At 39.8% G+C, this 27,194-nt stretch overlaps 1 protein-coding gene across 1 annotated transcript in view; it reads right to left on the reverse strand.

The window, feature by feature from the left end:
• Window positions 1–3,910: 3,910 nt before the first annotated feature.
• The window catches only part of LOC131649152 (uncharacterized), a gene marked incomplete at its 3' end in the record, with an annotated part of 39,772 nt that continues 16,488 nt past the window's right edge, over window positions 3,911–27,194 (reverse strand). Inside the window, exons 2-3 of the mRNA XM_058918899.1 lie at window positions 5,936–6,544; window positions 3,911–5,101 (exon numbers count right to left, since the gene is read on the reverse strand). Coding sequence (XP_058774882.1) covers window positions 3,911–5,101; window positions 5,936–6,544 — 1,800 coding nt within the window. The remainder of the gene's footprint in view (window positions 5,102–5,935; window positions 6,545–27,194) is intronic.

Genomic DNA, 27,194 nt, shown 5'->3' on the forward strand with positions numbered 1-27,194 from the left:
CATTTGGTGAAGTAATCAATAGCCACCAAGATGAAACGATGACCATTTGAAGCTTTCGGTTCAATCATTCCGATCATGTCAATACCCCACATGGAAAAAGGCCATGGAGATGAGAGAACGTTGAGTAGAGTCGGTGGCACATGGATCTTATCTGCATAGATCTGGCACTTGTGACATCTCTTCACGTGTTTGTAACAGTCTGATTCCATTGTCAACCAATAGTATCCTGCTCTTAACATTTTCTTGGACATTGCATGCCCGTTTGAATGAGTTCCAAAGGACCCTTCATGCACTTCATGCATTAACATGTCTGCTTCGTGTCTGTCCACGCATCTGAGCAAAATCATGTCGAAGTTTCTTTTGTATAGCACATCTCCGTTCAAGAAGAAACTGCCAGAAAGTCTCCTTAGAGTTTTCTTATCTTTGTTTGATGCCCCAAGCGGGTACTCTTGAGTTTGAAGGAAGCGTTTGATGTCGTGGAACCACGGTTTATCATCGATGACTGCTTCAGTTGCAAACACATAGGCAGGCCTTTCAAGGCGCGTGATTCTGACTGTAGGCATATCATTCCAGTGATTGACTTTGAACATGGAAGATAGAGTAGCCAAGGCGTCTGCCATTCGATTCTGATCTCGAGGTATATGATGCAATTCCACCTTGTTGAAGAAAGTCAACAGACGTCTTGCATAATCTCTGTAAGGAATCAAGCCAGGGTGGTAAGTTTCCCATTTGTCTTTGATCTGGTTGATCACGAGGGCTGAATCTCCATATATGTCTAGGATCTTGATCCTTAAATCAATGGCTTCTTCGAGACCCATGATACAAGCTTCATATTCTGCGATGTTGTTGGTACAATCAAATAGCAATCTGGCGGAGAATGGGATATGAGTACCCTTGGGAGTGATGATGATTGCCCCAATTCCATTGCCAAAAGCGTTAACTGCTCCATCAAAAATTAGGCCCCATCTTGATCCAGGCTCATGACCTTCTTCTGGTAACGGTTCGTCACAATCTTTCATCTTCAAGTACAAGACATCTTCATCAGGAAAGTCAAACTTGAGAGATTGATATTCATTGATTGGTTGATGCGCCAAGTGATCGGCGAGAATGCTTCCTTTGACCGCTTTTTGAGCACGGTATTCAATGTCATATTCGGATAACAGCATTTGCCATCGGGCAATCCTTCCTGTTAAGGCAGGCTTTTCAAAGACATACTTGATCGGATCCATTTTGGAGATTAACCAAGTAGTATTGTTGATCATGTATTGGCGGAGACGTTTTGAAGCCCAAGCCAAAGCACAACATGTTTTTTCGAGCATGGAGTAACGAGACTCACAGTCTGTGAATTTCTTACTCAAGTAATAGATGGCATGCTCCTTCTTACCGGTTTCATCTTGCTGTCCAAGCATAAAACCCATGGATTCTTCCAACACGGTAAGGTACATGATTAGTGGTCTTCCTTCAACTGGAGGAATCAATATTGGTGGTTCTAACAAGTACTCTTTGATACTGTCGAACGCTTTCTGGCAATCTTCAGTCCATACAACCCCTTGATCTTTGCGGAGAAGCTTGAAAATTGGCCCACAAGTAGCAGTCATTTGAGAGATAAATCTGGAGATATAATTCAATCGTCCGAGAAATCCTCTTACTTGCTTTTCAGTCTTTGGTGCAGGCATCTCTTGAATAGCTCTGACTTTGTCGGGATCTACTTCAATACCTCTTTGGCTGACAATGAAACCCAAGAGTTTTCCAGATCTAACCCCAAAAGTACATTTGTTAGGATTCAAGCGAAGCTGATATTTCCTTAGTCTTTGAAACAACTTCAAAAGGTATTCAATATGTTCTTCTTCTGTGCTGGACTTGGCTATCATGTCGTCCACATAAACTTCAATTTCTTTATGCATCATGTCATGAAAGAGAGTAGTCATTGCTCTTTGGTAAGTTGCGCCTGCATTCTTTAATCCAAACGGCATCACTTTGTAGCAAAATGTACCCCATGGGGTGATGAAAGATGTCTTCTCCATGTCTTCAGGAGCCATCTTGATCTGATTATAACCGGAGAACCCGTCCATGAAGGAAAAGACGTTGAACTTAGCAGTGTTATCGACCAACATGTCGATATGTGGTAATGGAAAGTCATCTTTTGGACTGGCTTTGTTCAAGTCACGGTAATCAACACACATTCTGACTTTGCCATCTTTCTTCGGAACTGGCACTATGTTAGCCAACCATTGAGGATACTCGGAGGTGACAAGAAAACCTGCGTCGAGTTGCTTTTGAACTTCCACTTTGATCTTGTTAGCCATATCAGGGTGAGTCCTTCGCAATTTCTGCTTAACCGGCGGACATTCTGGCTTCAATGGTAAGTAATGCTGAACAATATTGGTATCCAACCCAGGCATGTCTTGGTAGGACCAGGCAAACACGTCAACATATTCTTTGAGAAGGTCAGTCAACTTACTCTTGATATCAGCATCAAGCAGCGATCCAATGGTCACTTCTTTTTTGTCTTCTTCAGAACCCAAATTGATCTTTTCTAAAGGCTCTTTGTGAGGCAGAATGGCTCTTTCCTCGTGCTTAAGTAATCGAGAAATCTCGTCCGGGATCTCTCCTTCTTCCTCTTCTTCGGCTTCGAACACAGGAAACTCAAAGTTGGGAGAGGGCATAGGGTTATTGCATTCAATGGGTTTATCAATAGTAAATCTGCACATGTGATTTATATCTATTTCAGAAAATTTATGAATGCAGGAGTGTATGCAGATTTTTTTTGAAAAAGTTTTTTTTTTTATTTTTTATTTTATTTTGGTTTTTTAGGATTACCATTTCCAGAAAAAAACAAAAAATAAAACACATAGTGTAGGGAATTCAAAATGACACTTTATTTATGATTCATTTTTGAAACAAAGCCCTAAACACAAACTCATTTGTCTTGGGCAGGACAAAGAGGGAAACCTTTAAAACAAAGCCCTATACACAAAGTTATTTGGGCGGAACATTTAAAAGCAAAGCCCTATAAAACATCTCTCTGCTTTGGGCAAGGCAGGAGGTCAAAATAACAGCGAGGTGATTACTTTGAGCGGCGAACAACATTCGGAACGTCGACAGCTTTCCAGTAGCAACGAACTCCTCTGTGTATTATGTATTCAGGAAAATTCCCCTCGGAATTATCTTCAGTATTGACATTGACCGCTGGTCGAGCAGGATTTGAAGGTCCTGGTTTGTCACCTTTGTTCTTTGTAGAGTTGAAACGGTCTTCTTCCACCTCTTGAAGAGCATAAGACGAGTCACAATCCTCAGAATTTTCAGGATGTATTTCCCAGTCTTCAGGATGAAGAGACTCATTGTCAGCGACACTTTCTGAGTCAGCTGCGGGATCATCTTCCCCTTCATCTTCAAAAATGGCATTTATGTGATAATAACCACCTTCAGGATTATGAACCTTGGCAGATGCATTAAATCCGAAATCTTCAGTAATTTCAGGCTGCTGAGAAAATTGACAGGGCTGATAAACCTTTTCTGGTTGACTATCATATTCACAGGAATCTCCCCATCCAGTTGGTTGGATATCCTCAATCGCAATCTTGTAACTTTCAGGTGCAGTATATTTCACCATGTAATCAAATTTTCCACTTGGTTGTCCCAAGGTGTCCCAGATTTCTGCAGGAACAGGCTCAGTTTCTTTGCCTTTGGATTTCTCCGAAGGAGGATATGGTTCTTCCTGAGATACGTATCCCGAGTCATTGAGATAACATTTCCATTCTTCTTCACTATCGGAGAGACCTTCTTCGATGCATTCTTCAATAAAGACATTAACCTCTTGAGGAATTGGGTTAAGGAATCCTCCACTAATGAATGTTTCTTTGATCGGACGAAGGGTTTCATCCTTCTTGGTGCAGTTTGAGAATGTTGGTGAACATCCGAGACCTGCTCTGGTTTCATTCTTGGTAGGGATCACAACTTGCCCCCAGCCAGTGGTAGTTCCATTTCTCACTACTTTTACTGCTTCTTTGTATGAAGAGATTGATGCTTTCTTCTTGGAAGATTCGTCTTCTAAAGAGAGACCTTGGAACTGAGTTCCTTCCACATCATCAGCACTTATGAAAGAGAAATTGGATAAATGGCTCACCATCAAGGCTTGTTCCCCACTTATTGTTACCAATTTTCCGTTTGTTACAAATTTTAACTTTTGATGGAGTGTAGAAGTTACTGCCCCTGCTTCATGGATCCATGGTCGTCCTAACAGACAGCTATAAGCAGCTTGAATGTCCATGACCTGGAAGGTGATTTGAAATGTATGTGGACCAATTGTCATGGGAAGGTTGACCTCGCCGATAATAGATTTTCGCGATCCATCAAACGCTTTGACTACTACACCACTGAATTTCATAGGCATTCCTTGGTAAGACAAGCGAGCAAGAGTCGTCTTTGGCATAACATTCAAGGAAGATCCGGTGTCTACCAACACATTGGACAAAGAGTCTGACTGATAGTTCATAGAAATGTGCAAAGCAAGATTGTGATTTCTGCCCTCCTCGGGGAGTTCTTCATCACAGAAGCTTAAATTGTTACAAGCTGTTATGTTAGCTATTATCCCATCAAAGTGATCAACAGTCACATCATGGTCTACAAAAGCTTGATCCAGGACCTTCATCAGGGCTTCCCTGTGTGCTTCAGAGTTTAAAAGCAATGAAAGTATTGAGATTTTTGAAGGAGTCTGCATAAGCTGATCCACAATTTTATATTCACTTCTTTTGATAAGCTTCAAAATTTCATCAAAATCAGGATTGACATTGGTTCCACTAGATTGACCAACATCAGTGTTTGTATTACTGACAGGAATTTCCACAGGATTCCCTACTGGTGTATTAACAGGATTTTGTCCGGTAGCAGGAGCAACAGGCTGCTTTGGAGGTAGTGGAGTATACACACGTCCACTTCTTGTTACACGACTCACATCAGCAATGTTTTCGACAGATGAGAGAGTAGGTAAAGGAACTTCTTGTCCATCCTTTATCATTGTAGCATTGTAGTTGTATGGAACTGCCTTGTCAGAGTTATAAGGAACCGGTCCAGGTAAACAGATGATCAAAGGAGCAATAGGAACCTTCGGCTTGTTGTAAGTAACTTCCATGCGCTCAGGCATGTTGAAATGAGGAACGATGACGTTAACTGTAGGCATTTCCGAGTTGATATCTGAGACTAAAAGCTCATGCGGATAACATCCTATCATGTTAACTTCATTTTCATCCCTATTTCTGTAGATCTCAATAGTACCATTATCCAACAGCACTTGGAGATCTCTTCTCACAATCGAACACCCGTGAGGATCCACACAACATATTCTACAGGAACCGTATTGATGCTGGCGAAAATTCGGCCCTCGACAGAGAGTAGCGTGCATTTGTACCAAATCTGCTCTTGAGAAATTGATATTATAGACTCGGCATTGGCCAGGACATCCATACACCATGTTTACAACATGCCCTCCATGATTGGGCAACGGATTTGCTTGCACATTAGGATTCAAATTTCTGAAAGAGAGGAGATTAGACCTAACCAACCTCTGGACTTCATATTTCAAAGCTATGCAATGCTCAAGATCATGGCCAGGTGCTCCTTGATGATAAGGGCATGAGACCTCAGCTTTGTACCACCACGGGAGTTTCTCAGGTACTGGTGGTGGTGCCTTAGTTTGAACAAGACCTCTTTCAATCAAAGCAGGGTACAATTCCGTGTAGGTCATTGGAATTGGATCAAACTGTGGAGCTCTTTGTACTCGATTCTGATTATTGTTTAACTGCTGAGCCTGTGGTCGAGGCTGTTGTTGTTGAAACTGAGGAATAAATCCCGGATTCGGTGTTGTATTAACGACTGGTGTGATAGCAGCAACCTGTCGTTGACGATTGACGTTTCCTCTTGGCCTCCCTTGGGACACCATGTCAACACTTTGTTCTTTCTTCTTTGGGAAACCACTTCCGAACTTTTTGGTTCCGCTTGAAGATCCACCTTCTTTAGTTAGACGTCCGGTTCGGACTCCTTCTTCTAGACGCATCCCCATGTTTACCATTTCGGTGAAATCACTTGGAGCACTAGCAATCATGCGTTCATAATAAAACGGACTGAGAGTATTCAAGAAGATCTTTGTCATCTCTTTCTCTTTTAACGGTGGATTAATCTGAGCAGCAGTTTCTCTCCATCGTTGGGCGTACTCTTTGAAAGCTTCATGGTCTTTCTGAGCCATGGATCGAAGCTGATCTCTGTCTGGAGCCATATCCGAGTTATACTTGTATTGTCGGACAAAGGCCTCACCTAGGTCATTGAATGTTCGAATATTGGTGCTATCCAAGCTTGTGTACCACTTCAGTGCGGCACCAGTCAAACTGTCTTGAAAGTAATGGATAAGCAACTGATGATTATCTGCATAAGTAGACATCTTCCTGGCATACATCACAAGATGGCTTTGTGGACAAGAACTACCTTTGTACTTCTCAAAGTCAGGGACCTTGAATTTAGCAGGTATTTGTACACTGGGAACCAAACATAGCTCCTGGGCATTCTTTCCAAACAAATCTTTTCCACGGATAGCTTTAACTTCCAACTGCATCTTGTTAAACTGCTCTTGGAGATCTCCCACAAGATTACGCTGATTTGTGCTATCACCTTGATCATGATAAATCTCATTGTCTCCGTAAGGAACAGTGTGAACCATAGGAGTCGGAACTGTCATAGTGGGTTGAGAAAGTGCCATAGTGATTTGGGAAAAAGTTACCCCTGAATGTGGAATAAACGCCGAACCTTGTGCAGCAGGCGCTTCAGTTGTGGATGTTTGAACCCCAGAAAAATTATGGCGGAAACCTGTACCAAAGCTGAAAGGCGGGCCCCAACCTTCGGGCATGGAGAAAGATGGAATACCGAATGCCACTGTAGAAACTGGAGTAGTGACTTCAGATGTTACTGTTGCTTGACTGTTAGGTGGCGGCGGCTGATTCTGTGCGGCCATCAAGGAGTCAACCAGAGTAGTGAGACTTTCCAACTTTTCCTGAAGGGTGGTCACTGTACCACGAAGCTCAATATTCTCTTGTTCAGAGTGTTCCATTACTCTTCTTCTGCTTGAACGAGTATTGTATCTGTGATCTGATTGCGAGCGCGGTCGAGAAACTTTGAGACGCGACAGCTTGACGATCTAATGGAGAAAGATCCAAAAGATGAGACTCTATATAACAGACTCGATATGCAGAATGATGTATGTAAAAAGAAATTTATGATTTTTCCAAATATTTTAAAGATTATTTTCTTGCAAACATTTGAACACAAACAAATCTTTTATTCATTCCTTTTTTATTCAATAATGGGAAATGTTACAACATTGGAGCGTAGCTCCTTACAAAAGCAAATGATAAATAATAAAAAAGCTAAACAAATCCTAAGCATCTTCATCAGACGAAGAACCAAATGCATTGTGCAGCTTGAGCTTCATGATTTCTTTCCCATAGTGAGCTTTCAATTCGGCCTTTTCAGCTCTCAGCTTGTCAACAACATTCTTCCAATCATCAGGAGTCGGAGCGTTGCTTGTTGAGCCTCCGAGATTTCTTTTGCTTTCTTTGATATACCTCTTGATTGCAGCGTCTTTCTGGCGAATCTTCTCATCTTTGCTCATGAGCCATCCATCTTGACAGTAGAGTGTTTCTTCATGATCTTTCACTCTTTTCTTCAACTTTCTATTCTCCACCTCAGTGCTACGAAACTTTTCTTCCCAAGCATCTTTTTCTGTCCTCATCTTAGCCAAAGTGTCTTGGTATTCCTCCATAGTGGGAATGTTGGGTCGTTGAGATACTGCAGGAAACATGGGTTTTTCATAAGCATAAGGCATTTGGAACTCTTTTGCTCTTTTCTTTACCCAGCAGGTGTAGGCGTCCATGGCAATGCAATTTCTTTCCTCCCCTTTTTCTTTCCATCGGACGTCGTACCAAGCTCTCATCATTCTTGCTTTCAACTTTTTAGGATTATCCCCTTCTCGGTAAAAGTAACCTTCCACTGAGGGACCAACGGGTTTAACTGAATTTGCGTACCCGAGTTGTCGTCGGGCCAGGACCGGATTGTAGTTAATTCCTCCTTGTGTACCAATGAGGGGTACGTTGGCGAACTCTCCACAACTTTCAATGGTTTCTGTACCACAGCGAGCCAAGGTATACCAACGAATATCATTATTAGTAAGAGACATAAGTCTTCGAGGCCAACGCAAGCCTTCTCGGTTTTCCGTGAAAATAGGAGACTCAGGTAAGTGTGAAACAATCCATTTGAACAACAAAGGTGCACAACATACAATGATTCCACCGCCTTGGCGATTCCTATGATGGACAGAGAAATACATGTCACCAAGCAAAGTCGGAACAGGATTTCCAATCAGAAAGATCTTTATGGCATTGATATCAACAAAGTTGTCGACATTGGGAAACAGAACCAACCCATAGATGAGCAAGGCTAGTACAGCTTCAAAGGCTATCATGCTACCAGTTTCGATGAAATCAAAGGCTTTCTTTATCAGGAAGTGTGAGGTTAATCCTGGGAGGTTTCCTTTGGTAGTCCAATTACTCTCTACTTCAGACTTTTTCAAATGGGTACTTGCTGCAATGACGTGTGACTTAGGAATGGCTTCCAAACCATTGAAGGGTATTTTGTCAGACACAGGGATACCCAAAAGATTGGCATATTCTTCCAAGGTCGGTACCAACTGGTAGTCTGGAAAGGTAAAACACCGGTAGACGGGATCATAGAACTGAACCAGAGTTTTGAGAAGTCCTTCATCAACATGAGTGTTCAGGATAGGCAAAAGCTTTCCATAACTTTTCCTAAAATTAGAAGGATCTTGTACAGAAGATGCTAACTCTATCAATCTTTCTACATCAGGCGTTTTGAAACCGTACTTTTTGGTATACCTTTTTTCCATAACTTAATCCTATAATGTTTGCAAAGAAAATTCTCTAAATTTTTGGAAAAATCATGTTTTTATGGAAAATGATGAGTTTTTTCAATGAATGTATGAATGCATGGATGCATGGATGCCACATATTCAAACATGGTAAAACAAACATGGTAACGCAAACATGGTAACGCAAACATGGTAACGCATACATGGTGACGCATACATGGTAACACAAACATGGTAACGCAAACATGGTAACGCATAGGTTCAAAGGTCCAAAGTCACGAGCATGAGGTCAGGGAACCAAAAATGGGATAGATCTAGTTAATCACCTGCATGACATGTTCTACTGATACGTCAGAGTCTACATTCTTCTTTCGGATATTACCGGCCTTCCACAATTAAACTCATGAGCCAGTAATATTCTCAAGAAAAACTCGTCTGAGTGTGGTTCTCCGCATGACAACTAATCCAAGTCTTCACCTGAATAGTTTCTGCACCACAACCTAATAAGGCCAGGATGGGTTGGGGTTCTACGGTCTCTCAGCTTCTACAGTTCAATGAAAGTAATAATGTCTTCGCTACGAAACATGCTAAACATATATTACCAACAAGGAACCTCCACTGAGCGGAAGGATTCTCACGTGCGCCTGCACATGACTATACCCTCCACCTAATTTCTTATGTGTACTTAATCCGGGTTAGGATTTGTCCATAATGTATCACTTGTAACAGAACTACGCAAGTAACAGAACAAGAACCACACATATAACAAAAATGAAATGAAAATAAAGCAAATAGAAATAACCCTTCCTTTGGAAACAATAAAAAGATGGTCCCCAGTGAAGTCGCCATTTTTCTGTCGCGGGCGAAAAACCGTTTTATTCCTCTTTTTTGTGGGATGAGACACCTGATGCCTTCTTTGGGCTCGAGTGCTCATAAAAAATGATTTTTCTTTTGTTTCGACCAAACTTTTTATTATTTCCAAAGGAGGAAAAGGAAAAAAGCTGCAATAACCTAAAAGTGGGGGGAGATCTTGGGTAAGAGGGTTGGTTATACGAAGGGAAGGTATTAGCACCCAACGTATCTGTAGTACTCTACAGGGTTCTTTACTTTGTTTTTCATTCCATGTTGTTGAGAGGTTCTTGTGAAATAGGTGGGATCTAAGGTGTTTGTTTGATTATGCTCGCAAAGATCATCGCAATCCTCTGCATACATATCCCTTAGAGGGAATCAGAGCATCTGTAGCTCGGGGTCTATGGGTGCTAAGGTTTTAATGGTTTTTTTGTTTTGTTTTTGTTTTGCTCGCCAAGGATCGACCTTGTGCCTACGTATTCTCAAAGGGATGTTGAGAAAGTCAGAGCAATCGTAGTTCCCACTTATGCTAGTGGAAGCAAAGGAAAATAGACAAATGTCGTCTAAATGCTAGATGTATCTAATCTATATCATCACATACATCTGTTTGATTTTTGTTTGTTTAACCAGCCTTGTGGCAAAAACTTTCAATGAAGTCAGCCTTGTGACAAAAAGTTTTGATTAATCAGCCAGCCTCGTGGCAAAAGTTTCAATGAAGTCAGCCTTGTGACAAAAACTTTGATTAATCATCCAGTACGGTGGTAAAACGGTTTGATTGATTAGCCAGCCTTGTGGCAAAAAAGTTTGATTGATTGATTGATTGATTGTTTGATTGTTTGTGATGATATAGAAGAGATACTCCTAGCATAGAGATGAAAAATGTCTAATCTCCTAGGGTATTTGTTTTGGATATTGGGGGATGCTTATAAGAAGCCCGTGGATCCTTGTACGAAGCCCAAGAGGAGGCTATCCGAGGGTCCTTGCATTGTAAGCCCAAGAGGAGGCTATGGGAGGGACAATCCAGGGTCCTTGCATTGTAAGCCCAAGAGGAGGCTATGGGAGGGTCACTCGTTTGTACAAAGCCCAAGGGGAGGCATGGTATAGTTGGTTTGAGCTCTTAGAGCGATTTCACCGGGAAACCATACTCTATGTCCTAACCTAAACTAGGGAGATTCTTTGCACGAAGCCCAATAGGAGGCTATGGGGAACCTAGTGTTGTACTAAGTTGAACAAATATATAACACAATCACACATATGAACAAGTACAAACAAATATGCACAAGTACACGAACAAATATGAACAGTTATATATATGACAAAGTGTGTGTATATAATGGAGTTTATGAAGGAAATATACCTGTAAGCATGATCCATTTGTATACACAGGGCTCGGGACTCACACTCGGGGATAAGTCCACTTGAGTTTATTCAAAGCTATGTAAACAGGTATTTACAAAGGGGCTTGGGACTTATACCTACATGGAGGCCCATGGTTTTTTTGGGAAGATTTAAAGAAACCTTCATTTTTGGTTTGTTATTCAAAGTTAAAAAACAAATTGATTGAGATATGTACAAAAGGCGTACAATGAAATACCTAATTTCATGTACTGGAGTGGGTATGTACAAAAGGGCTTGGGACTTATACCTACATGGAGGCCCATGGTATATTTACAAAACATGGTTGATCGTTTTATTTATAGACGCGTCGTTTGTTGTTTTGAAAACAGTTTGAAAAGTATTTTATTTTGAAAAAGTTTTATTGTTTAAAAAAACTGTACAAAAAGAAAAGAAATGGGACTTACACTCTCTAATATTCGAGAGGCCCCACTTCGTTTTGAAAATCAATTGATCAATTAAAAGATTTAATCAATAGTTTTCTTTGAAAATCAAAAGAAAATGGTTTATCGTTTTTGAAAAGAATCGCGATCGCTTATTTAAAATGATTTGAATTTTGAAAGAAGTTAATTTAATCAAGATAAACAAAAAGATTGCCTTAAATTGACACTTAGATGATTAGGGTTTGCTCAAAAAATATTTACAGGTGATTAAATTTGAGAAATCAAGTAAAAAACAATATTTAAAAGTAATAAAAAAACACTTAAAATATGTTATTTTAAACTTAATTAAAAATGTATTAAACAAATATATTTTTGTGATTTTTTTTGATATTCATAAAATACATATATAAAATAATAAGTGTGTAATAAATGAATAAAAAATGAGTTAATTTGATTGATTAAATTAATGATTGAAGTTGTGAAGAAAATGAAGAGAAATAGTGATAAAAAAGAAGGGTTTGGTCCCATAGGGACTTGAACTCGTGACCCTGAGGTCACTACTCAAAACAAAAGCCAACTGAGCCACGCTTGTGGCTTGTTAGTAATACGCGCTTGGTAGAATATATTACTCAACTGAATTTCAAAACTTATGAACCAAAAAACGCGCCAAGAACACAATCCCAATTTGAATTTGAATTTTCTGAAAACTGAACCAAATTGATCAAGTGAAGGGTCTAACTCACTCGTTTTTTCATAAGGATCACGATGGTGGTCTTTAATTGCATTTATTTTCACTCTAAGGCTATCAAATTTCTGATGAACACGAAGAACCCTAATTCTATGATTCAATCTGAAATCGTGTATGTGCAAGTTATGATGCAATTGATTGAGGGTTAATGATCCTCATGTGTGCAGAAATGAGATGGTATGTTCATATTTCATTTATGATGCGTGGAGAGTAGAGTTTGAAGTTCAAGTGCACTTACCTCAAAAACGGCCAAACTGAGAATTGGATTTTGATCTGGAGGTGTTACAGATGCTTTGTATCAATCTGAATAGCTTCTATGATGATTATGGAAGGTGTCTGGATGTCTGGAACAAGTTGAATTCATCTGAGCATGGCCATGGCACCCGATCTGCAGTTGCTTCAAGTATGAATCGAATTTGAAGATGGAGATGTTTCAGATCATATGTGAGTGTTTGGATAGTTCATATGTGATATATATGAGGTGTTGGAAGTGTTAGTTTGGACAGAAATGATCTTGAATGGATTTTGGCATGATAAGGCCATGGTTATGCATATTTGAGAAGTGAGGTAGTGATTTTGAGCTTGAGGTGTTTTTGGGGTGTATGAGTGGTTCAAACAAGTTTCAAATGATGTTTATGAGTTGTGGGAAACATCACTTTGCTCAGAACTTCAAGGGTTTAGAGGTTGGGATTTCTACCTCTTTGAAACTTAAGAAACTTGCAATTCAAGAAAGAAAGAGAAAGCCTATAATTTGTGAGACTTTGGTGTGAATTTGGAAGTGATTTGAACCTCTATTTATAGGCCAAGGATTCTGAACTCAGAACTTTGCAACTTGCTTCAAGAAGTGATGATTTGGCTTAAGGGATAGAAAGGAATCTTTCACATTTAATGCAATGGTTAAAAGTAACTAAACCATGGTTATTTTGGCCAAGCTTCTTATCTCTTTCCTATCTGATCTTAAACCAGAAAATATCATTCAATCATTGCTTTGGTGTGTCATTACTTGCATTATTTGGCAAATTGGTTCATAACTTTGCAAAAATGGCTTGAAATTTCAAGTGAAATGGTCACTAATGTCAAAATTCAAAACCATAGCTACACTCCATATTTTTTCATGCTCTTGGACATTTTGGAAAGCTCATATTACATACTTCAAAACCCTAGTTGAAAGTTTCTTCAAGATCTTTAAGGAAGTGGGTGAAAAAAGATCCATGAACTTTGAGAAAAATGAGGTTTTAAGTGAAGTTTTCAAAAGATACCAACTTTGAAGCTCCATATCTCTTAAATGGTTGATCTTATGGAAAAAAATTATATGTGACAAAGTTGTTCATTGGATCAAAATCTACAACTTTCATGTTGGAAGTTTTTTTCAGTTTGTAGGTGAAATTTTGAGAAATTCCCTCCCAAAGTTTGGAAAAAACCATGAAAAACACTTAGAAAAATTTTCTAAGTATGAAAGTCAAACTTTTGACTTTTTGATTCTTGATTGATTTTCTTGATTTCTCTTGATCAAATGACTTCTCATATCATATATTGATGATTTAAAACTTCAAAAGTCATGGTTGACCAAAATTCCCCAAAAGTCAATGGTGATCTTGTACAGTTGACTTTTTCAGACGAATCGCGTTTCTGGAGATTTTAAATGAAACAGGCTATCCTCACAAAATGAATGGTATGAATGGATCATATTGAAGCATTAGAGGATATTGAGCCATGGTTTGAGTTGTGGCACCATGTCCTGATTAAAAAGTCAGTTGTTCAGTGAATTAGGTCAAAAACCCTAATTGTCGACCTGATGAAATTGATGACTGTGGATCTTGAATTGAGATGTAATCTCCATGGGATATGGTCATAGGGATTATTTGAGGATGATTGAAACCTTTGATTGACTTCCTGGGGGTTTTTAGGGTTTCCCAAATGTGATCCCTGATTTTAGTCCCTGATAGTTCAAAATCCTGATATGAGGATTTGTCTGATCAATCTTTGTGTAGGAGATGTATTGAGCTAATGGATTAGGTCAAAATGAGGTACTTGGGGTCTTGAGGTCATGTCCCAAGTTATTAGATCAAATTCTGAGCAAAAGTCAGGAGTATGCTATCTTCAGTCAAAACCCTAATTCAGTCGATTCAAAGCTGTTGAGCTTGCTGAAATGAATCTCTGAGGACCAAATGTTGATTATTGATGAAGATGATTCATTTGAGATGAAGGGAGAACAAAACCCTAGTTGATTGTTGCTTGTACTGATGAGTGATTTCTTGATTAAATCCCTGCTGAGTCACAAGTAACAAACACAGGCTATGCAATTTGTTAGAGATGCAAATGGTGCATATGCAAATGATATGAGGTGGTATCTTAGGTCAAAAATTGGGGTATGACAGATCCAACGTATCACTGTTTCACCTTTCCAGATTATCAACTCATGCCTATGTTGGAGGAGTATTCTCGTCTGGTTGGAATACCTGTGTACGCGCAAGATCTTACTCCGGTTTGGAAATGAATCCTGACGACATCATCATTACAACAACTACTCCCTTGAACATAGTCGACGTCATAACTCATATGGTGAGTAAAGAAGGAATTCAAGGATTACCCCCCAAGTTCCTATTGGATCAAGCTCGGTACTTCGTCAGCATCCGAGATATGAGTGCTTTTGAGGACATCTTGGCATTGCTCATCTACGGGTTGTTTCTGTTCCCTAACATTGACAATTTTGTCGACATCAACGCAATTAAGATCTTCTTAATTGGAAATCCAGTTCCAACCTTGCTTGCGGATTCTTATCACTCTGTGCATTCAAGAAACCTGCATCAAGGAGGATTAATCACATGCTGTGTAACATTGTTGTACGAATGGTTCGTCTCACACCTGCCCAAGTCTGGCACTTTCTAGAACCCAAGGGATGGCCTTTGCTGGTCACAAAAAATCATGTCCCTCACTCACTCGAACATTGATCGGTGTAGTCACGACAACGACGAAACCAAGGTCATCTACAGTTGTAGAAGTTATCCTAACATACCCCTTATTGGAACTAAGGGAGGAATCAGTTATAATCCAGCTTTAACCCGTCGTCAATACGGCTATCCCATGAAAAACGTACCAAGTAATATTCAATTGGAGGGTATATTCTTCAAGAACATCGACGATCATGGTAACATGCTGAAGAAGGAAATTGTCCAAGCCTGGTATCATGTTAACAGAAAAAGGAGAAGATTGTTAAGAAAACATCTTTGCATCTCCTTGAACCCTTACCTTCAATGGGTACGCGTCAGGGCATTCAAGCTCAGGATGCCATACCAGCGTCAAGAACCAATTCCCCTAAGGGAACCAATCTTCCTTTTCTCCACTGATGTTGAGAAACTTCAAGCGACATTAACTAAGGTGTGTCAAGAAAGGAATGCATGGAGAAACAAGTATCAGATCGTCAACACGGAAAATGTTGAGATTCAGAACATCCTAAGAAGGAAGGATGAGTTACTTGAAGTAATCGAACGACAAGTGACACAAACGTCACTTTCTCAACATATCCCTCCTGCTTCCTAGATCATCGATCAGCTCACGTTAGAAAATGCTCAACTCAAGAAATAAAAGAAGATGTTAGAACGAGAAGTTGGTTCTTCGTCAAAGTTTTAGTGTCCTTTCTCTCAGTTTCTCTGTATTTCCCTTTTCAAAGTTTGTAAAAAATGGTGTTTCGCTTTATGAATAAAAAGTTTGATGTTTCACAACATAATTATGGTGTTTCCTTGAAAAAACATTTCTTTAATTGCCTAGTATGCATCAATTTAGTCATAGCACTGACACGAGAATTGTCGCGGTCTTAATCGTCACTTTCCTTACTCCAAAAAGAGAGGAGGAGAATGAGGTGAAGGAAGACATTCAAGCTGTCTCATTCATACAACACTCGTTCAAGTCGCAAGAAAAGAATGGACGACTTAGAGCAAGAGAATGGAGAACTCAAAGAAGAGGTCACTACTCTCAAAGAATCTGTTGAAAGACTCAACAGCATGGTAGAAGCCCTGGTGGTTGCACAAAGTCGAACCTTGGGGCATGCCACCTGGTGGTTCCTAGATCTTCTACTCCTATTCCTCAGTATACCATGCCACCCAACCAACCTTGGGGGCATGCCACCTAACTTCATTCCAGAAGGGTACATACCCCCAAATTATGAAGTTCCAAGAGTTACGACGGATATGCATCCACCGGAGGGTTACAGACCTCTGGAATTGAAAATTCCAGGAGCAACATCTACGGGTTATACACAACAGAATGTTGAGATACCAAGATCTGTTGCCATCATGACTTTTTCACAGCCAATTGTGCATACTTTTCCTCCACCAGGCGGACAAGTGTATCATCACGCTCCTAGTGAGGATGCTGGCGTGTATGAAGGATTGGACGAGTTCCAGCAACAGTTTCAGCAAATGCAGAAGGAACTCAAGACTCTTCGAGGACAAGATCTATTTGGAAAGAACGCTGCAGACCTCTGTCTAGTTCCAAATGTTAAGATCCCTCACAAATTCAAAGTACCAGATTTCGAAAAGTACTAAAGGGAATTCATGCCCACAAAGTCACCTAGTGATGTACGCTCGAAGGATGTCAACTCAAACTGATAATTAACAATTGCTCATTCATTATTTTCAAGACAGCCTGACTGGTGCTGCGCTCAAATGGTACATGAACTTGGACAGTTCATAGATTCGTACTTTTCGAGACCTCGAAGAGGCCTTCGTCAAAAAATATAAGTACAATCTGGATATGGCTCCCGACAAATATCAACTCCGGGCAATGACTCAAAAGGATAAAGAGAGTTTCAAAGAATACGCTCAGAGATGGCGTGAAGTTGCTGCTCAAATTTGTCCTCCTCTTGAAGAGAAAGAAATGACAAAAATCTATCTCAAAACTTTGAGTCCATTTTACTACGGACGAATGGTCGCCAGTGCACCTAGTGACTTTACTGAGATGATAAACATGGGCGTACGTCTAGAAGAAGCAGTTTGAGAAGGACGCTTGAACAAAGAATTAGAATCTTCTATTGGTCCTAGGAAGTACGGAAGTTCTTTCCAGAAGAAAAAGGATAAAGACGTCAGCAATGTCTTACACAAATCAAGAAAGAGGTATCAACCTCAAGTTGCTACAATAACTCCAGTTGTTAACTCAGGTTTCTCAAGCGAAAGAAAATGATGAGATCTTGAAATTAATCCAGAGGAGTGAATACAACATTGTAGATCAACTGCTACATACTCCGTCTAGGATATTTGTGCTTTCCCTACTATTAAGTTCTAAGGATCATAGGGAAGCTCTACAGAAAGTTTTGGAACAAGCTTTCGTAGAACCTTGTGTTACCATAGGGCAATTCAACAACATCATTGCCAACATCTCCGCAGGAACTAATCTGGGTTTCTGTGAAGAAGATCTTCCTGAAGAAGGAGTGGGTTGATTGGTAAATTAGCAAGTGTACTAATCTGCCAACGTAGTAATAATGGGAAATCCCAAAGTATTGATCTCAAGGACTGCGTGGTGAAATAAAGTTATGTTTCAATTCAATTAAACAAAAGTCTTAGGGTTTTGGTTTGAAGAATAAAAATTGTAAATAAGAATAAAAGATTTACTTGGCCAAATATGAGTAACATGCCAGGATAGGTGTGTGCATTAACATGTAACAATTCTAAACCCTTGTTTCATAACAAAATCCAACTTATCAATTACCGGTTCTTAAGGGTGTTTGTCCCTAAGTCCTTAGTGGGCAAACCTTTGAACATTCAATCCTAATCTCAAAGTCCTTCGAAATTAGTGATTAAATCAAGCATTATTATTATCAAGAATACTCCAGTTACTATAGGGTATCCCTAGTCCTAGGTGATATCTACTATAATATAATGGTATAAAAACCCTAACAATGGAGGTCCATCCTAATTGTTAGTCATAAATCAATCCTGTTGATCCGACGAGGAAAGCGTTAAAAACCTTATACCATTAAATTGAACGTGAAAGATAAATATGTTATTGAAATTCAGAATTCAAAATCATCACAAATGTTAATCAGGGACATCCCCTAGCATTGGGGGGTTTAGCTACTCATAGTATTCAAACAAAACAACATAATGAATAAAGACATTACAATAAATTGGAGGAGATTGAATCTTCAATTGCTTCCGTTCATGAAGATCTTCTTCTCTCCCAAACCCTTGCTTTCTCCAATCCTCTATTGTATTCTTTTCTCTCTTCTGTCAAAAAGTCCCCTTTTCCTTACATAAACTTCGTTTAAGTAGCTTCAGTATCTGTCTCAGTGTCAGCAAAAAGTCCAAAGTACCCTTAATACAAGACAGAGTAAAATAGATCAAAAAGTGAAGTTTATGTCCGCACCCAAAAGCACGGGCCGTGTTTTTTCACACGGGTGCCCGTGTTTATTTTCTGATTCACGTGGTTTAGAATTTTGCATTAGGCCCAAAAGCACGGGCAGTGTTTTTTCACACGGGTGCCCGTGCTTTTCCACTGTCTTGATGTCTTTTTGTGCTTTCCCTTGGCTTTTCCACACGGGCAGTGTTTTTTCACACGGGTGCCCGTGTTTTTCCTCCTGATTCCTCATAAACTTCCATCTCTCCGCCTTCCAAAGTCCCCTAATTGCGTCCATTGTTTCCTTTGATCAAACACATCAACCTGAAACACTAACACTACCAAACAAAGGCATAAAGATGCTCTTTTGACATAAACTTTAAACAAAATGCTATGCAATACTATAAATTAATAAACATGATAAACTTAATATAAAAGCAATAAAACAACCGTATGTGTTACCGAAATGATTAATTTTTGCCGGATAAACGACGAAAACTTAATAGAAATGGTGACCGATCATGGGTCATAACCCGCCACTTAACATTTCAGTCAGTTGCATGGGATATGTTCTCACAGGAGTCTTAATAGACAATGGATCCTCTCTCAACTTCATGCCCAAATCAACTTTATCAAGATTATCCTTCAAGGATTTCCCATTAAGGGACAGTAACGTCATCGTCAAGGCATTCGATGGATCTAGAAAGTCAGTTTTTGGAGAGATCGATCTTCCCATAACTATTGGACCTCACACTTTCCAAATCACTTTCCAAGTTATGGATATCCAGGAAGCATACAGTTATTTACTAGGTCGCCCATGGATTCGTGAGGCTGGGGCAATTACGTCAACACTTCATCAGAAATTGAAGTTCATACGAAATGATAAATTGGTAATCGTAAGTGGAGAACGAGCTATGATCGTCAGTAGTATGTCATCATTCTCCGACATAGAACCAAAAGAAGTTGCTGGAACTAAATTCCAAGCACTTTCCTTGGACAAGGAAAAGAGTAAGGAGAAAGCAGCGTCTATTTCTTCCTACAAAGATGCAATCCAAGTTGTAAAGGATGGCACTACAAATGGTTGGGGGCATATTGAGATTCCTACAAACAACAAAAACAAAATAGGAGTTGGATTTTCTCCAACATCATCAAAGGCTACTCTAAGAAACGAGGTAGTATGCCCAATTCAAGAAACTTTCCATAGCAGAGGTTTTCTTCAACCTGTTCAACAAACAGTCAATACCATCGGTACGGAAAACACCGATGAGAATTTTGAAGAGGAATGTCTATCCTACCTTCTCAGATCATGATACATTTCCTTAGCAGAGTCTGATTCACCTTTTTGTTATCCAACTGAAGGATCTGGAAGTAAGACTTAACCAAGCAGTGACGAAGTTGTCAATAGCCTCGCCACCAAAAGTCATGTTTCATGAGAAGAAGTTCCTCCTATCCCAGAAGAAACCTGGGATACATTAGGAGAACCAAGTGGAAAATTCGACTACATGGTGAAATACTCCGCTTCTGAAAGTTCAAAAATCTCTCTTGAAGACATTATTCCAACTAGATGAGACATTGATCATGAGTACTTTGCTCAGCCAAAAGAGATATACAAGCCTTGCTATTCATCATCATCGTCTGGTGAAGTCATCATTGAGGATTATATCCCCAAATCACCTTCCGAGGCTACGGATTTAGAGTATACATGCCTAGTCAACGCCATCTTGGGAGAAGAACAAGATCAAAATACAGAAGAGGATGATCTCGAAAGTGTCTCCGACAACGAGTCTCACCTTTCAGAAGATTGGAAGTTTCCTCAAAAGAAAATCCGACATACTCCACTTGGAAATGGGTATGCTCACACCGCTCAGTCTGCTGAAGCAGAAGAAGACCGTCTGAGTGTTACAAAAACAGTGGTTGGTAAATCAAGACCTACCACAGGCCAAATCAAGCCTAAGGTTCCAGATTACATGGTGCACAATGGGGTTCGCCACTATTGGACGGTTGTTGAAGTTTCGATTGTTATTTGCACTCCTAAGTAGGAACTTTCACCATTATTTTGTCCTCTCACCATAGCCCATGGTGAAGAGATGTTTCATAGGGCTTTGCATTTTACTATTTCTTAGGAAGATGTCCCTCTTTGCTTTGCCCAAAGAAACAGAGTTTTGTTTTATAGGGTCTTTGTTTCAAGAAGTGACTGTCGATAAATAAAAATGTCATTTTGTTCCTTCATTAGTTTTTCCCTTTTCTTTTTTCGGAAATTGGTAATCCTAAAAAAACACCCTTAAAAACATCAAAACATTCCATTAACTGCATACACCGAGTCTTCCCTCGTTGTCTAAATAAAACTCATCACACATATGCAGATTAATCATAAAAAAACCCCGTTGAAACGTACGATCACATGACTTCTCCAAACTTTGAGTTTCCTGTATTCGAGGCAGAGGAAGAAGAAGACGAAGAAATATCATAAGAAATTTCTTGGCTACTCCAACAAAAAGAAGAGGCCATTCAGCCATAAAATGAGCCTTTAGAGATCATTAACCTTGGTTCCGATGGAAATAGAAAAGAGGTTAAGATTGAAGCTTTGCTCAGTTCAGAAATCAGAGAGAGTTTGATACAACTGCTCAAAGAATTCTCAGATGTCTTCGCTTGGTCCTATCAGGATATGCCAGGGTTGGATACCAGTATAGTGGAGCATCACTTGCTGTTAAAGCCAGAATGCCCTTCGATTAAGCAAAAGTTGAGAAGGACTCATCCGGAGATGGCCATGAAAATCAAAGAGGAAGTTCAAAAGCAAATCAACGCTGGTTTCCTCGTTACATCAGAATACCCTCAGTCGTTAGCTAACATTGTTCCCGTTCCCGAGAAAGACGGAAAGGTCCGCGTATGCGTCGACTACAGAGATTTGAACAAAGCTAGCCCTAAGGATGATTTTCCTTTACCACATATTGACATGTTGGTTGACAATACAACAAAATCCATCATTTACTCGTTCATGGACGGATTTTTAGGATACAACCAAATCAAAATGGCACCTGAAGATATGGAGAAAACAACTTTCATCACCCCCTGGGGAATGTTATGCCTTTTGGACTAAAGAACGCAGGGGCAACTTATCAAAGAGCCATGACTACACTTTTCCACGACATGATGCATAAGGAAGTGGAAGTCTATGTGGACGACATTGTAGCAACCTGCCCTAAAATTAGCTTTTAGAGTCGCCACCTATTCTACCAAGGCGAATAGGAAACCTTACGCAGTTAAGATATCGTGGTAAGATTATTATAATCAGGTCGAGGGAAGGTGTTAGGCACCCTCAACCCTTTCCTAAGGTTTTGAATTTAGAGGCGGAGAATTATGGCTAAAATAATTAAGATTTAGATTAGGATTTTGGGGAAGGGGACTCGCCTTGTTACCAAGTGCCTACGTACCTCCTTATGGAGGATCAGGTTCTACGTAGTTCGGGCACAGGGGTTGTACGCCTTTGAATTTGATATGATATGGTTTTGAAGGCTTTTTGAATGGCCTATCGTAGTTTTAAATTTTGTAGTTTCCAAGGCATTTTGGGTTGCCTTGTCGAAAAGGATGAAAATCCATAGTTTGATTTGAAATGTTTTGAATGTTTTAGATTTGGGCGTACAACCCTTGTTTGATGTGTTTTCGTAAGGTGCGATGATCAATAGATTTAATCATTATAAATAACGAATTATAGGATGCATTGCTGGTTATTCTGACCGATAGATTCAGTCGTCACGAGCAGCAAATAAAGTGTATTTTAATCTTGTACAATTTAAATTATGAGTTTTACCACTATCTCTCATAACCAATCGATTTGGTTATTACATGATAATGAATTTCAATATTAATGTTTTATTATTTTATCTCTCGTCAGTGTGACTAATAGATTTAGTCAGATCGAGGAGAGAATTAGTCAAGAATTAATTAAATTAATAATGAATTAATTAGATGAAGTTTATTCCTCGTCAATGCGACCAATAGATATGGTCGGATCGAAGAGAAAATTTATTGAAGGTTAATGTTTCGCCAAATGGGCAGTGGGATTGGGCAAACCCTAACACCTATAACCTTTCTAGGGTTTTTGTAATTTTATAATTAAAACTAATTAAATTAAATCGGAATAGTCGAGATAATCGGGAAAAATCCTAACCCTAGTCATTTAACATAATCCCAATTTTATTTTTTAATTCTAATTAAATAAATTAACTATATCTAACATTTAATCTGTGAGATATTGGATCAAACTCTAGTAAGGCCGAAGGGTAGCTTTTTGGTTCGACAGGGTTAAGCATGAAGTCGAAGGTTTTCACATGTTTGTGTCGAAGATGCTAGGGTTGTTAGCATGTTAAATTAGGTTTTAGTGTTTAAACCCTAATTTGTTAAGTTAGCTTGTTTATTAAGTTGGCTTGTGTAATGGGCCTTGTGGAAAAGCCCATTAGTTAGTATGTTAAGTTTTATTATAAATAGCATACTAGTCTCTCATCATTGCTAAGTTGCAAATCCTAATTTAGGGTGAGAGAGGTTATTTGTTATTCTTGTAAACTTGTAATCTTGTTTTAAGAGAAAGTAAAAGAATAGCAGTTATAACCAATATTTGTGTTCTCCTCTTCTTCCTTGTCCTTTATTCATCCCTTATTTTATACTTTTTCGTGGCATTGAATTCACAACAAATTGGTGCGGTGAGCGTGGAGAAGATGCCTTCAACAAAGTTTGAGATTGAAAAGTTCACCGGAGTGAATGATTTCGGTCTGTGGCGCTTGAAGATGAAAGCCCTACTGGTTCAGCAGGGTTGTTTGGAAGCGTTGAAGGGAGAGGCAGCCATGAATGCAGAATTGACGGCAGCGGAGAAGACGAATATGATCGAGAAAGCACACAGCGCAATTTTGTTGAGCCTTGGTGATAAGGTTCTCCGGCAGGTATCAAAGGAGACGACGGCATCAGGGTTATGGGTGAAACTTGAAAGTTTGTATATGACCAAATCGCTGGTAAATCGACTCTACCTGAAGCAAGCTTTGTATTCATTCAAGATGATTGAAGACAAAGTATTGGCTGAGCAGTTGGATATGTTCAACAAGTTGATTCTTGATCTTGAAAATATTGATGTGAAGATCGATGATGAAGATCAAGCGCTGTTACTATTGTGTTCTTTGCCTCGATCACATGCTCACTTCAAAGAAACTCTCTTGTATGGAAGGGAGTCCCTGACGTTTGAAGAAGTTCAATCAGCCTTGTACTCTAAGGACTTGAATGAACGAAAGGAGCATAAACCTTCGACTGTTGGCGAAGGTTTGGCCGTTAAAGGAAAACTCTTACGAAAGGATGGTAAGTTCGACAAGAAGAAAGGCAAAAGCCAGTCGAAGTCTTACAGTGGCGAAGCATTTGGCATTCAATGCTACCATTGTAAGAAGGAGGGTCACACAATAAAGGTGTTCCCTGAACGCCTGAAATATCATGGAGGTAAGGATAATGGCAACGCTGCCATTGTTCAAGATGATTTCGAATCATCTGATGTTCTTGTGGTTTCAAGCAGTGACTCTAAGAAGGCGTGGATTATGGATTCAGGTTGCACTTGGCACATGACTCCAAACAAAGACTTGTTCGAGGAATTATGTGATCAAGATGGTGGATCAGTATTGCTGGGAAACAACAAGGCTTGCAAGATTGCAGGTGTTGGATCTGTGAGATTCAAGCTCCATGATAAGTCAATAAGGTTGTTGACTGAAGTCAAGTATGTTCCTGATTTTAAGAGAAATCTGCTTTCTCTTGGTGAATTCGACAAGAAAGGATATGTTTTTCAAGGAGAGAAAAGTATCCTAAGAGTCATGAAGGGTTCGAAGGAAGTCTTGAGAGGTGTGAAGAAACAAGGCTTGTATACCCTTGAGGCTGAAGTTGTAAGTGGTTCGACAAATGTTGCATCCATGAAACCTTTGTCGAAAACAGAAATCTGGCACATGAGATTGGGCCATGTCAGTGAAAGGGGTCTGGTCGAATTAGGGAAACAAAATCTGCTTGGTGGAGACAAAGTCGAAAAGCTGAAGTTTTGTGAACCCTGTGTACTTGGAAAATCTTGCAGAGTGAAGTTCAACAAAGGCAAACAAAGAACACATGGATCCCTTGATTACATCCATGCTAATCTTTGGGGGCCTGCAACGTGTCCATCACATTCAGGAGCAAGGTATTTTCTATCCATAGTAGATGATTATTCCAGAAAATTATGGGTATTCATCCAGAAGACTAAGGATGAAACATTTGAGAATTTCAAAAGTTGGAAGACTCTTGTTGAAAATCAGACTGGCAGAAAGGTCAAGAGGTTGAGAACCGACAATGGCCTTGAATTTTGCAATGAGGCATTCGACAGTTTTTGTGCTGCCTCTGGTATTGCAAGGCATAGAACTACTGCAGGTACTCCACAACAAAATGGTTTGGCTGAAAGGTTTAATCGAACTATTTTGGAGAGAGTCAGATGCATGTTGACTAGTGCGGGGTTAACGAAGGTGTTCAGGGCTGAGGCTGTTTCGACAGCAACATATCTGATAAACAGATGTCCTTTGACAGCGTTAGATATGAAGACACCTGAAGAAGTTTGGTCGGGACATCCATCAGATCTCGACAAACTGAGAGTATTTGGCTGCGTAGCCTATGCTCACATTAGGCAAGACAAGGTCGAACCTAGAGATCTGAAATGCATGTTCATGGGATACCCAGAAGGAGACAAAGCTTATAGGCTATGGTGCCTAGAGCCAGGTCACAGGGGGTGTTTCACCAGTTGAGATGTAGTTTTCAATGAAGCTGAAATGGCTTTTAAGAAAACTGATGATGTTGATCGAAGTACAGAAACATCTGACGAAGAGCTGGAACAGGTAGAGATTCCTGTTGAGGTGGAGCATGTTGATGCTGAATTGCATATCCCTGATGAAGTCAAAGAAGAAGCAGAAGATGCTGAGGAAGTTGAGGAAACTGACGATGACTACCTATTGTCGAGAGATAGGTCGAGAAGAGTCATCAAGGCACCTCAGAGACTTGGGTATGCAGATCTTATAGCTTATGCCTTAATCTCTGCAAGTGAGGTTTTAGACGAAGAACCTAGAGACTACAAGGAAGTTATGAGGAGTCAAAATAAGACTGAATGGCTGAAATCCATGGATGATGAGATGAAATCTCTTCATGATAATCATACTTGGGAACTGATCAAGAAACCTGTTGGGGCAAGGTTAGTCAGCTGTAAATGGATTTTCAAAGTTAAGGAAGGAATTGAAGGAGTGACGTCGAAAAGATACAAGGTAAGGTTAGTTGCAAGGGGTTTCACTCAGAAAGAAGGTGTCGACTTCAATGATGTGTTTTCTCCTGTTGTGAAGCATAGTTCGATCTTGAACTGGAACAGATGGATGTGAAGATTGCGTTCTTGTATGGTGATCTAGATGAAACGATCCTGATGAGGCAACCTGAAGGGTATGTCGAAAAGGGGAAGGAAGATTATGTGTGCAAGTTAAAGAGATCTTTGTATGGGCTGAAACAATCTCCTCGACAGTGGAATAGGAGATTCGACAAGTTCATGGCACGCATAAGTTTCATTAGAAGTCAGTTCGACCACTGCGTTTACTTCAGATTTCAACCTGGTAATTCATTTGTTATTTTGTTGCTTTATGTGGATGATATTCTCATAGCAAGCAACAATGTTGAAGATGTGACGAGGGTGAAGGCTAAACTCAATAAGGAGTTCGATATGAAGGATCTGGGAGCTGCTTCCAGGATTCTTGGAATTGACATTCGAAGAGATAGAAAGAAGTCGAAGTTATGCTTATCTCAAGAGGCATATCTACGGAAGATTTTCGAAAAGTTTGGTATGTCGAATTCGAAGCCAGTTGTGACTCCAACAAACCCTCAATTCAAGCTGAGTATTGATCAGTGTCCCAGTACTTATGTCAAAAGAGCCTATATGAATAGCATCCCATATGCTAATATAGTTGGTTCTTTGATGTATGCTATGGTATGTACTAGACCCGACATAGCATATGAAGTAAGTCTTGTAAGCAGGTACATGGCGAACCCTGGAAAGGCTCACTGACAAGCATTGAAGTGGATTTTAAGGTACATAAATGGGTCTCTGAATAGAGTCCTAATTTATGGTGGAGCCTTGGGTGAAGATAGTAAAGCAGTAATAGAAGGATATGTCGACTCTGATTATGCAGGTTGTATGGATTCCAGAAAATCTATTTCTGGATATGTTTTCACAATGTTTGGCACTGCAATTAGTTGGAAAGCAACACTTCAGAAGGTTGTTGCTCTATCAACCACTGAAGCGGAGTATATTGCCCTAACTGAAGCTGTGAAAGAAGCATTGTGGCTTGAAGGTTTTGCGAAGGAGCTGAAACTTCAAGGTTGAGGTATCACTATTAAATGTGATAGTCAAAGTGCAATACACCTGTCGAAGAATTCAGTCTATCATGAGCGAACTAAGCACATTGATGTGAGGCTGCATTTCATCAGAGGAGTAATCGAGCGTGGAGAAGTCCAAGTGCTGAAGGTTTCGACTGAAGACAAT

This window comes from Vicia villosa, linkage group LG2 (genome assembly GCF_029867415.1).
Source record: "Vicia villosa cultivar HV-30 ecotype Madison, WI linkage group LG2, Vvil1.0, whole genome shotgun sequence".
Taxonomy (NCBI): Eukaryota; Viridiplantae; Streptophyta; class Magnoliopsida; order Fabales; family Fabaceae; genus Vicia; species Vicia villosa.